The sequence below is a fragment of the Muntiacus reevesi genome, chromosome 13, assembly GCF_963930625.1.
Source record: "Muntiacus reevesi chromosome 13, mMunRee1.1, whole genome shotgun sequence".
Classification (NCBI taxonomy): domain Eukaryota; kingdom Metazoa; phylum Chordata; class Mammalia; order Artiodactyla; family Cervidae; genus Muntiacus; species Muntiacus reevesi.
In genome coordinates this window covers 58,248,505-58,261,727 of record NC_089261.1, presented here as the reverse complement: position 1 = coordinate 58,261,727, position 13,223 = coordinate 58,248,505, and the positions used below count along the sequence as shown (strand labels likewise).

At 41.9% G+C, this 13,223-nt stretch overlaps 1 protein-coding gene across 3 annotated transcripts in view; it reads left to right on the top strand.

Moving 5' to 3' along the window:
- Positions 1–12,555: 12,555 nt before the first annotated feature.
- The window catches only part of ZNF827 (zinc finger protein 827), a 186,844-nt gene continuing 186,176 nt past the window's right edge, over positions 12,556–13,223 (top strand). For 2 of the 3 annotated variants that reach the window (XM_065904481.1, XM_065904482.1), the window contains exon 1: positions 12,556–13,102. In XM_065904481.1, coding sequence (XP_065760553.1) covers positions 13,060–13,102 — 43 coding nt within the window. In that variant the 5' untranslated portion in view covers positions 12,556–13,059. The remainder of the gene's footprint in view (positions 13,103–13,223) is intronic. The other variant, XM_065904478.1, reaches the window with a different exon arrangement.

The following is a 13,223-nucleotide window of genomic DNA, read 5'->3' as shown; positions in this document are numbered from 1 at the left end:
AGAAGTGTTAAAAGGGAAAGAGCTGTCCTCACTGAGAACTATACTTTTTCCATAGGACTGTAACACAGACTTGCAAGCAATCCAACGTGGGTTATGATTTATGTCAGATGAATGCCAAATAATACTGGGTCATTTATTTTGTTTCGGGCACAACAATGGGGGTTGAAGAGGGAGAATAGGTTGGTTTAAAACAAATCAAATCATGAAAACCTCAATAAATGTTTTATAAGTGAAATTTATAACTGAATGAATGCCACAATGCCTAAAATTCCTGCTATTAAAGTTGCTGCTCTGGGATAAAGCATGGGGAGTCTAGAAAGCAGAGGTAATATATTCAAACTTTTCCTCTAGTAGCCAAAGAAAATGAAAACTCATCCTCTGGGAATGTAGGGATAGAGCCTGAAGAGGGTTCCGGGAAAAATTTCTTTGAGACCTTGCATTAAAAAAATTTTTTTATTGAAGTGTAGTTGATTTACAATGTTGTGTGTAGGTATTTGGGCTTCCCTGGTGGCTTAGACAGGAAAGAATCTGTCTGCAATCCGGGAGACCCAGGTTCGATCCCTGGGTCGGGAAGATCCCCTGGAGTGGGGAATGGCTACCACTCCAGTGTTCTTTCATTTTTGGCCGCGCCCTGCAGCATGCAGGATGCTAATGCCCCAACCAGCGATCGAACCTACACCCCCTGCGCTGGAAGCCAGAGTCTTAACCACTGGACTGCCAGGGAAGTCCCAAGACCTTGAATTGTAACTTAAAATGCATTTAGAGTTTGGCCCTCATGACAGAGTCTGTGCCACAAGGAACGATTACTGGGCTCATGGCTTCACACACTGGATTCCTTTAAGTCGGTGTCCTAGGGAAAAGACAATGCCGTCATTACCCATTTTCTAGGAGAAAGCCCAAGGTACCTAAAGCATGTTTTAAGTTATTTGAACATTAAATTACGTAACTCTCTGCCAACAAATATTTGAGTGAAAGGAGCATTCCAGAAAGATGGCCATGTTTATTCTGTGACATCTTGTACTTTTGGGCTCCTTTATGTGTATCTCTATTGGAAGAAACAAAAGTATAAGCTATTTGCACTGTTGAAGACACTGGCATAGAGCAGCTAATACACTTAACTGCCTACAATTTTTAAATTAAAAAAAAACTTTAATTATGGCAATATATTTCAATAATGCCCAAAGTAATAAAGAAAAAAAATGAATAGCCCTCTTTATTCCACTGGCTATCATTTTGGGGGAAATAAAAGCATGATGCTACCTTGGGAGATGGGAAACAAGGGAGCAGTTGTATTCTGGATGAAGAAAGACTGTGAGCTCCTCCTGTCAGCAAGGAGTAGGTCTGCGGACATCCCTAGCCATCCAGTGGTTCAGACTCCACGCTTCCACTGCAGGGAGCATGGGTTCAGTCCCTGGTCAAGGAACCAAGATCTTGCAAACCTCAAAACATGGCCAAAAGAAAAGAAGGAGAGGGTAGGTTTGGTAAGCAGCACAGTGGGTGTTCCAGGGCTAAAAGGAGTGCTGAGAGGGTAAAAAGTCACCAAACATGTGGACGTGGGGGTAGGAGAAAGGACAGAGGAAATGTAAGGAAAGGGTCCTAGAGACAAATATGGCCCACTTGGCAATTCTGTTTAGGTCACTCGGAATTTATTCAGAGCTCAGAACTGATATGGTCCTAGATTGCAGAGGGTCAAGACTTCCTTTGGGAAACTGATTCTGTTTGCTTTTTTTTCATCTACTGTATCAATCAACTGAGGCTGCCATAACAACATACCATATACTGGGTGGCTCAAACAAAAGATGTCTATTTTCTCACAGTCCTGGAGACTGGGAGGTCTGAGATGAGGATGTCAGCATGCCCAGGTTCTGGTGAGGACTCTCCTCTTGGCTTGCAGTTGGTTATCAGACTGCTGTGTCCTCACATGGCCTTTCCTGAGAAGGAGGAAGAGAGAGACAAAGAGGCAGAGAAAATGAGAACTCTTTGGTGTCTCTTTCTCAAAGGGCAATAATCCCGTCTTGAGTAGCTCAGCCTCATGACTTTATGTAAATCTAATTACCTCCCAAAGGCACCAACTCTAAATATCATCACACTGAGGGCTTCAACATAGAAATTTTGGGGGAGGCAAAGTTCAGTTCATAGCTTCTACTAATTACGTGCCTAATATCAGGCCAATTGAGCTCACAAGTGCTCAGTTGCATCTGACTCTTTACAACCCCACGGACTGTAGCCCACCAGGCTTCTTTGTCCATGGGATTTTTCCAGGCAAGTATACTGGAGTGGGTTACCATTTCCTTCTCCAGGGGATCTTCCCAACCCAGGGATTGACCCTGGGTCTCTTGTGTCTACTGCATTGGCATGCATATTCCTTACCACTAGCGCCATCTGGGAAGCCAATATTGGGTCAGGGTCTATTGTTACCTCTCATGTAGCTTTGTTCCCTGTTCTCAGAGTTCTTGGCTGACCTGGAAAATTCCCATACTTTAAAAACCACAAAAAAGGTGGTGGTAGGGGTTAGTTTAATGGGAAATAGCAAAGAAGGGTTAACTAAAATAAGCCTTGGAGTTCTGTAAATTCTCAGGGTCACGGATAATATCTATTTGCTCGCCATGGCATTCCCAATAGTTTGTGTGGTGTTTGGCTCAGAGTAATGCTTATTAAGGGCTTCCCTAGTGGCTCAGATGGTAAACAATCTGCCTGCAATTCAGGAGACCTGGGTTCAACCCCTGGGTTGGGAAGATCTGCTGGGAGCATGTATGGCAACCCAATCCAGTATTCTTGCCTGGAGAATTGCCATGAACAGAGGAGCCTACAGTCCATGGGGTTGCAAAGAGTAAGGCACGACTGAGCGACTAAAGACAATGGTTATTAAATATTTGGGGAATGAATGAAAGGAGCTTGGATCAGCCCAGATTTGGGCAGTGAATGAAATTCACCTCAGATAATTCAAATGATGAGTCTTTAACCAAGGGACTGCTTATTGGGATGTGGGTGAGTTTAGGTTATAAGAATATATGAGGGCTGATGAGGCATCCAGAGGCTGGCAATGATGGAAAGCCAATACCACATCTAAGGCTGAAAAAACAAGGGGAGGAAATAATCTATCCCAAGTTCAGTGATGTCAGAGCTGCACTGTATTCATGAAGAGATAAAGCTACACTCAGAGACAAGGCATCAAAGCAGGGAGGAAGAAAAAAGAAATATGCCTACCCCTCTGCCCTCCTACTATTTTCCCTCCCACAAGTATACCTCCTATTGGCTGAGCCAACTGTACATCAAGCCGGACAGAGAGGTTGGGTGATATCAGTTCCTAGGGCTTGGAATCTGGCAGGGAGCGAGGAGAATGGAGGAGGCGAAGATGGACAAGCCAGTACAATGCAATCTCAACAATGAGGTCCACGTCCATCTCTGCTGGTCACCATTCTGGTTGCTTGCAGAGATGACTTTCTTTTTTTGTAACAGTGGATGTCTACATGGGAACTCATACTTGTCTTTCAGGGAACTGGAAACAACATTTCCTGGAGAGAGTACCAGGGCATCTAGGCTTATCCCTTCTCCCTAGACAAAAAGTTAGAGCCTCTTACATAGAATGGATGGACAACAAGGTCCTACCGTATAGCATATTCAATAGCCTGTAATAACCTATAATAGAGAAGAATGTGAAAAAAAATGTACATATTATGTATAACAGAGTCACTTTGCTGCACAGTAGAAATTAACAGAACATTGTAAATCAACTATTCTTCAGTTTTAGAAGAAGCTGGAACCTCTTGGCCTCTAGGGCATGACACCTGGCCCATCTGTTCCTAGAGTTTCTGCCTGATTGATGGCGAGAGAACACTGGTCATCAAATTATAATGTCTATAGCCGCAAGTGAAAGTGACCTTGAGTAGTGTCTTAAAAGGGTGTGCCTCAGTTTCCCCAGCCATTAAGTGAAAAAAAAAAAAGAAATGGTTCAAAGAGTCGATGTGAAGATGAATTAGACAGCCCTTGTTGGTAGAGTGTGCCCTCCCCCATCCCTGCTTTGCCATATGTCACTGTGTTGATCTCAGACAGAAATACTGCTGGACAAAACATTTATATTATGCCAAGGCACAACAAAGCTTCTCATAGACACCCTACAAAGAAACAAAGTCTCTGAGAAGTTGGAATATGTTAAAGGAAAAAAAAAGAAAGAAAGAAAAATGCCTGAAGCAACCTAACCTTTCTCTAAAACAACAAACAACCTGGCGCAAAAGGAGCTCGCACCTCCTGAGGTGCAAATTTCTAGAGGCATGACCTTTGGAAATTCAGTAATTCCTGCGATGCCTGGAGTCTGTTTTTTAGGACATCTTCAGCAGGAGCTGTATGGCGGCCAGTCCCCTGGGTCCCTGGTTTCCCACAGTAAAATGTCCCGGTGCAGCTCCTCTGTCAGAGTGTAACTCCACACGAACTTGTTAATCTGTTCACCAGAGTCTATTTACTAAGAGGACACTTGCTGAACCAGTCGGGCTTCAGATGCCAAGACAAGTGTGTGTATTGTGGTTTAGCCATGCTGTTCCTCTCTGTTGTTTTGAGCAATTAGGAGGTATCATTTTTTTTTGATCCTGAACATTTCACAATGTTCCACTTTCCCGGTGTCCCTTGAATGGGACTCATGAATGCAACGTGGAGGGAGAATGAGGTTTTCAAAGCTGCTGCCATAAGAGGGCCCATTCTTCCAACGTGAAAATGACCCTTTGACCTGCTGTCAGGGAGCTGGGCTGGTGACTCATGGTTTCTGCCTTAAGGGTAATACATTTGCACTGGTACATTGACATCCTTCCAAAGTACCTATGACCCTCACTGAAAGACTTCTGTAAGACAATTAGCCAAGGCCAAGTGTACCATGGGGTAACACGGGGTCTGAAGTTGGGCTTCATAAATACTCTCTTCATGATGGTATAAACATTTTATTTTGAAATGTTTATAACGTTTCTGCTCAGAATGATAACTTCCTCTCCTCTGCTTTTATTTTGAAGATTTCCATTTTTTATCAACAGCATCTGTATTCTCTAGGTAGAGTTTATCGCTACGATTTGTGAATTTTTCTTTGTAATTTTAAGTTTCTTGTAGTCCCCACAGCTGTCCTTTATTCATATTTAAAAGAACCTTCCAGAAGCTAGCAAAATAATAAATCTAGGCTGAGTTTTCCAGGTACAATATTTAAAGGCACTCAGTTTCCTCATTTTGTGTGTTGCTATATTAAATGCTTGTAAGTTCTTGTAGGTTTGTTTAAATCCATTAGGCTGGACAAAGAAGCCATCACATTATCCTATGTTTGAGCTCTACTTTTCTGGAATAGCAGACAGCTGCTAATGAGAACTCAGGTAGATGCATCACCCCCCACTATTTCAGTCCCTCTAAGTTCTTTGTCTGTGAAATACCGGGGATAAACCAAGTGGTCTGCAAGTACCTTCTGGCCACAAAGTTCTGTGATTCTAATTCGAAGCTCTATTTACCTCTTTATTAAAAATAATAAAGTATGAGATTAAGTGATGAAAGTGAGAGAGCATGTAATAGCTGATTCCCATGGCATTATCATTTGCTGTTTTGTATGAAATGACTTGTAATCCAATAAAAAAGAAATAGCCATCCTTCAATAACCAAGAAGACACTGCTGAAGCTCAAGGTAAATTGGTTTTTCTGTCAGTGAGATATCTGACTACCTAAAATTTGGCAAAATCACAAAAGGATAGAGGCAGATGGGTGTGACTACTGACTACAAAGATAGCAATCACGGAGGAAAGAATATAGGGAAACCCACAGAAAAATTTCTGATTGGTTTCTGCTCCCATTTTATTTGCTGATCACTAACAATCATGAATGGGAAAGTGTTATCATTCTGTTCTGTGTTATTCTTGTAAGCAGTAGGCCCTACGATGCTATAGTCTAAGCAGGGCATTCCTTGACCTGGGAGTTGGGTAAACAACCTTACCGAGAGGCCCTGGGTGCTCTCTCCATGGTGGGAGAAGAAGATGGCAAGAAGAACCGACTCAAGGAAGACAGACATTGTAGAGACACTGAATCAGAGATGACTGTAGCCAGAGAGCGGCTCTGAGAGAAGCCACAAGGCAAGTCTTGCAAGGAGACAGCAGTATGATTTGAGGCAGGTCAGAGGGTGACTGGGTCACGCAGCAAAGAAGTACATTAAGTGACCAGACAAATCAGCTGGAAAAATGCATGAAAATGGTGGTGGGGGGCAGTTGCTTAGGGGAGTTTTTTAATCCATTGCAGATTAAAAAAAATGAGACTCAGGGAAGCTAAACTGATAGATACGTTATGAATCCTAGCAATGAGACTTGGGAGACAGGGGCTTAAGATTCAGTTGGGGTTCAAGCTTGGAATAAATAAGGAAAGACTGAGTAACTCAGTCACTATAGGAAGGTAAGAGAAATAAAGATCACAGAGGGCAGAGATCAGGAACTTACTAAATCTAAATATGACTTGTACTCTAAGATGGTGTTGAGTTGGAGAACTATGGGGAAGAAGTTTAAGGGAAAGACCCCAAGCATAAGAATTTGGATGGAAGACCTCCAAAATGCCCAGAAATGTTACCTTTGCCAGGTTCTCTGTCAGATCACATGCCTGTCCATCCACAACCTTTGAAAACACAGTGAATCCAAATTGTGATAAAACTTGCTGATCCCAGCTAGGCCCTGGCCTCTTCAGAACATATGCACACATGATAACAAAGGCCTCCCCTCTCTGTGTGTGATGGCTGGTCATTGTCACCAGATACTGATTTACAACATGTGAGGTTCAGGCCAGGAGAGACGCCAGACCCATATCTCTGCCTTGGGACAGGCACTCATTATTTAAAATGTCAGACTTGGAGCACTTTGGGGGTTAAGAGAGTCCCTGTTTTAACTCTTGAGGCAGATAGCTCAGGCCTTGAGAAAGAGAGAGAGGTGATGTTCTTGTCCTAAGGGGTCTGAGATTGGAAGAGGGTTGGGTCCTCTGTTCAGAGTAACCAGCCTCTCCACCCAGCTGAACAACCTGTACCAACAGCACTTGCTGAATACCTACTTGTCCTCTATGAAGTGAAGTGAAAGTCGCTCAGTCGTGTCCGACTCTTTGCAACCCCATGGACTATACAATCCATAGAATTCTCTAGACCAGAATACTGGAGTGTGTAGCCTTTTCCTTCTCCAGGGGATCTTCCCAACCCAGGGATCAAAGCCAGGTCTCCCGCACTGCAGGAGGATTCTTTTCCAGCTGAGCCACAAGGGAAGCCCAAGAATACTGGAGTGGGTAGCCTATCCCTTCTCCAGGGGATCTTCCCGACCCAGGAATCAAACTGGGGACTCCTGTATTGCAGGCAGATTCTTTACCAACTGAGCTATGAGGGAAGCCTGCCCTCTATGATAGTTCATTTTATGTGTCCATACAACTGGGTGGGCTAAGGGATGCCCAGAATAGCTGGTATTATTAATACTTCTAGGTGTGTATGTGAGGGTGTTTCCAGAAGAAATGAGCATTTAAATCCATAGACTGAGTAGAAAAGATTGTCCTCACCAGCGAAGGTAGGCATAGTCCAACCCACAGAGGGCCTGAATAGAACAAAATGGCAGAGGAAAGGCAAATTCAGTCTCGCTACTTGAACTGAAACATCCCTCTCCTCCCGACCTTGGACACTGCCGCTCCTGGTTTTCAGCCTTTTGAATTCAGTTCTTGGGCCGTTTGCCTCTGACTGAATTATACTATTGGCTTTCCTGTTCTCTGACAGTTGGCAGGTCATGGGACTTCTTGGCCTCCATAACCTCATGAGTCAATCTGTAATGAATAAATAAGTAAATGAATGAATGAAAAAGTGCGTGCCCAGCTGCTTCAGTTGAGTCCCACTCTGTGTAACCCTGTGGACTGTAGCCCTCCAGGCTCCTCTGTCCATGGGATTCTCCGGGCAAGAGTACTGGAGTGGATTGCCATGCCCTCCTCCAGAGGCTCTTCCAGATCTAGGGATCACACCTGTGTCTCATGTGTCTCCTGCATTGCAGGCAAATTCTTTTAACTGGGTTTTCTCTGGAGAATTCTAATATATACTCTCTGCATTTCATGAGAAATCACATAAGAGAAGCCAGTCTTGGGACCCACAGAACCAACTTTCATCTCCTGGAGATAAGAGGGCTTCATTTTTTCAGAAGTGTAGCATATTTACAATTGGGTTTGGAGACAAGTAAAATACCCATAGAATTTCTTTTGTCCCTTAATTGTATCTCAACTTATTTCTAGGGCAGTGGTTCTCAAACTTTATGGAATTGGGGATCTTTTATATGCTTAAAATTATTGAGGATTCCGAAGAACTGTTGTTTATGTGGGTTATGACTTGATATATACTACATAACAACTGTGGAATTTCTAAAATAGTTATTTATTAATTCCTATATAATGACAACAGTAAGTGTAATTCAAGTTAACACATTCTTATGAAAAATATATTTTTCAAAACAAAAAAAGTTAGTGACAAGAGTGGCATTAGTTTACATTTCTGCAAATCTCTACAATGTCTGGCTTACTAGAAGACAAGCTGGATTCTCCTATCTGCTTTTGCATTCAATCGGTTGTGATATGTTGCTTTGGTTAAAGATACACAAGAGGACAATGAAGCCTCACACAGATATGTAGTTGAAGAAAGGAGGAAGATTTTAATAGCTTTTTCAGATAATTGTAGATATTTTTCTTTGATGTAACACTAAAACTTCATGAGTGGTAGTTTCTTAAAAGTTACTGACTGTGAAATTTGAAACCATATCAATGACCTTTTTACACTGTTAAGTTAAAATCCTTTGGTTTATCTTGTACTTTAAATAGATCTTTACTACAATATGATTTTGCAACATCTTGTTTTGGTCATTTGGAAAATACTGAGTTCTTCAGTTCTTCCAAAAGGTTGACACAATATCAAAAAGTCACATTCATTAATATCACTATGAATCTCATCAGGAAAGTCTATATCAGGAAGCTGTTGAAAGTCACAATGATAGACACAGTTGTCTAAAATTCTAATTTTCACTCCTAACTACAAATGTTATCATTACCAAAAAATATCATGAATTGTTTTCTTTGAAGTTACAGGCTCACTTCATTCATTTTTGGAGAAATACTCAAGTTTGAATAATCACAGTTTGTCAGTCATTCTTTCAAGTAAAAATAATATTCCATGGAAAAAGCAGCTATATCAAACCATCTCAAGAGTGATTTTCCTTGAGATAACGATGTACTTCAGTGTGCAGCACAAGTACTTTATATGTACCTAACATTCTGTCACAAAGAATATATTTAAAAGTCTTGCACTCAAGGGTTGAGATTTAATAAAATTAATAACTTTTACTGCTCCATCAAGGACATTCTTAAATGAACCTCTTCTGTTTTCTCTAAGTGAAGAAGAGAATGACCACTGATACAACACATTTTTGTGTCATTGTCTTGATTTGAGCTGCTAAGTTGCCTGCATTTTATTACCATTTCTTTTAAGCATCAGTCAACACAGATAAAAGGGCAAATAATATTCTGAAAAGAGTTTTGATCTCAGGGACTTCTCTAGCCCACACATTATTCTAGGGAGGGTGCTCCCCTGTCTACCACCCTTAGGAATATTTGGGGAAGGACAGAATTACTCCTAGAAGAGTGAGTGTTTATGAAACATCATCTTAGAATGTACAATTCTGAGAAAATCCATCTTAATCTTACATTTGAGAGGTGATAGAGATGGAGGTAGAGAGAGTACTCTAATTATTAAGATAAAATATGCTTTCAAAAGCTTGGGCCACAAGGGTGAATCATATAGAATATTACAACTTGATGACCATAGTCAACAGTAATCCAAGTTCATGGGAAAAGGCATCCAAAAGGTACATATTTCCCGAATTATTTATCCGCTTGATTTTGAAATCCATTATAGTAACCTCCAGCTATTTATCTTCCTAATATTTTTAGGTTAGTCAAATGCTAAAATTAGTTTGTGTTCCCTAAACATCTAGGTTTTGAGGGGGAGATGCAGGGCCCTTGACGGGTGCTTTGTAGCCGAGATTCCAAGCTGAGATTAAAACATAAGTTGTTCTGTCCTTATTTCCATTTTCTGTTGCTGTGCGCTACCTCAAATGATTTTTGGAAAGAGGCAGAGGTATGAACAAATTCAATTAAAAATGGTTTTGGCTGTTGATAGAACACCTATATAATTAAATGTTGATAGCATTTGTCTGCATGCCTTTAAAAGGTTGCAGGAAATGCACTCTACTTTGAGGAAAGGCCTAAAGTGTGTTTTCTTTTATAAGGTACTAAGCATGGGGTCGCAAAGACTCGGACACGATTGAGCAACTGAGCTGAACTGAACTGAAGCATTGGAAAGAGCTGGCAATTCAAAAAGAGGTGATGGTGTGTCTGTGCAGATAGTCCTCCAAAGCTCAGCTAGAGGCTTGGAGTGAGCAGTGGTGAAGTGCTGTGACCATTCTGCTGATCTTGTGTTAGGTTAAGAGATGCTACATGTTCAAGGCAATGAGTCAATGTAAAAATTTATCTAATTTACCATTCATATACTAATATCATGCCCAATGCTACTGATGGTAGTCAAAAATCATGGCCTACGTTGAATCTGATCTGGGTTGGAAGATAGTTCTACTTCAAGTTGGAACTTGAGGAGACTTAACTACCAGTTTGTTGCTGTCTAGTCGCTTAGTTGTATCCAATTCTTCGAGACCCCATGGACTGTAGCCTGCCAGGCTCCTCTGTCCATGGGATTTTCCAGGCAAGAATACTGGAGTGGGTTGCCATTCCCTTCTCCAAGGGATCTTCCCAACCCAGGGATTGAACCCGAGTCTGCTTTACCACTGATCTAACAGAGAAGCCCATCAGTTCACTTAAGCCTATATTCAAGTAAGAGTTGGTTTAAGCACTGATGCTCCATTTCAAACCTGACTGCTCTCTGTTTGGTTTTAGATTGAATTCAAGCAGGTGTTTCAAAACCTGCTTCAGATAGCATTACTTGTCGCTGGGAAGCTAGGTCTTTCGGGGGAGGTGGCAGTGAGAGTTTCATCCTGAGATTTCACTATCAATGAAAAACATCTTTTGGGAGATAAAATACTTTTTAAGCTTCTCTAAGAAAAGCGTGCAATATGAAAGCTTATTGTTATTTTTGAAGGGGTGTTTACAGAATTAACCTCCATCACTGTCTTGAACACCACTCCAGTTGTGAAAATTCAGTCAGAACCTCAAAGAGGCGTTATCTATCCATGTAAGTGTATGGAGTGTCATTTTAATGTTCTGTATCTTTGCCGTGCCTCCACCTTCTTTGATGAAAAAGTCTATTTTAAAATTTGTAAGAAAATATTTAACATAATAAGATGATGAGTCAGAGGTTTTAAAAAGCTAAAAAGGGAAGATGTAGTTAAATAATGCACCTTTTTTATTTTTTCGCTACATCTGACTCATGACATATAATGTATTCTGCTAAGTTCAAAGTTTTCTCTTACAAAGAGAGTTTTATGAAACAACTCTTCTTCAGACCGTTTTTTACTTCAATTATAGTAGCAGATTTTGGAGTTTAAATCATTAACAACCTCTGAGTGAACTTTTATCCAAATGACTGCAAGTCACAAAGAGAACAGTCCTCTTTCACCAAATACCTTTTGTGCTGGAGTGAGACCCATCCTTTTCTATTTTTTCCCCTTTATGTCTCTCTTTGAAGAAAGATGTGTGATTTGTAAAGTAATGAAAGTATGTATCAGTTAATGAAAACTGCTATATTGAGCTCATAATGCAAACTGGAATTGCTTTAGGGTAAGCTTCACACACCTCCATTATAGCAGGGAAAAAAGTAAATTTCAGAAGTCAAGATTGTTGTGTGCACTGTAGGAGTATCATGTAGCAGTTAAATCAACCATCAGGGGTGACCTAATCTTATTTATCCCCCCTTTGTCAAGGAGCTGTAATTTTCATTTAGGCATTTTCCAGTTTTAACTCCACTGGACAGTTCAAAACCGGGCGCGTAGTCCATCCACATAGTTACTGATTTCACCATATGTTATCTTTTTATTGTCGTTATTTTTATTGGAACGTTTTTGGAGAGTGCGTGGAAGACTGTCACCTCCACAGACTTCAGGTGATGAGGTGAGAGAGTAGTTCTTTGAGTGGCAAAAGCCTGAAGAATTTTTATACAGAACAAAATGCAGTTTAATCAACAAAAAGAAAGTTAAGAGAAAACCCTTTTTTCCTCTGGACAAATCAAGAAGAATAATGAACTAATCTTCGTTTCAAGAGTGGGAAAAACTTTTTCTCCCCCTAGATCTGGCGAGTAGCGGGATAAATTCGCAGAAGTCCATCCCACCCCCGCACGCGCGCCCCCCATTCTTTGCAGACAGAGCGGTTGCAAATCCCAGGCTGAGTCGGTCCTGGGAGCCTCAGGGCACCTTCCTCTTTGCTGTGTGTGTGTGCGCGTGTCTAGCTCTCGCTCTTTCCTTCAGTCTGTGCCTCTGTGTGTGTGTGTGTGAGTGTGTGTGTGTGACAGAGGGAGAGAGAGCGCGAGAGGAGAGAGAGAGCGAGAAAGAGAGAGAGAGAGAGAGCAAGAGAGCGAGCTGCGAGCTGTGCTGCCGCCGCCGCTGCCCTTTGATCCCGACATTAGTGTTAGGGGCTCGGAGACACAGCGCGGCCATAGACGCCGCGGCACCGGCACTCATTTATTTATACCTCCCATCACACACGCGAGCACAGGGCATGCACACACACTCACACCTATTAGATCTGTTTCCATTGAAGAATATTACGCTCGGGGACAAGCCAGGTGCACGACCAAAAAATTAAAAAAAAAAAAAAAAAAAAGGGAAAAGAAAAAAAAAAAAAAGAAAGGAAAGAAAAGAAGAAAACCCCTCTTCTGGCTCCAGGAAACAAGCTTCAACCCATTGCACACACCGGAGAGAAGGGGTTTCCCCCTGCCCGCCCGCCCGCCCCCCAAGTACCTCCCCGCTCCTGCCAGTGTCTGCCTCTCTGCCCCCACGGGGGTTTATTTGATCTCACATTAACCAAGGAGGAGAATGTGAGAAAAGGGGGAAAATGCCCAGGAGGAAGCAGGAGCAGCCCAAGCGCCTTCCCTCACGTAAGTCATCCCTTCTCCACCTCCTCTCGTGCCATTTTCTCGCCCTCCCTCTCCTCTTTCCTCTCCGCAGCCTCCTCCGTTGTTTTCTGCATTAGTTTAGGGTTACAGAGGTGAAACCGAC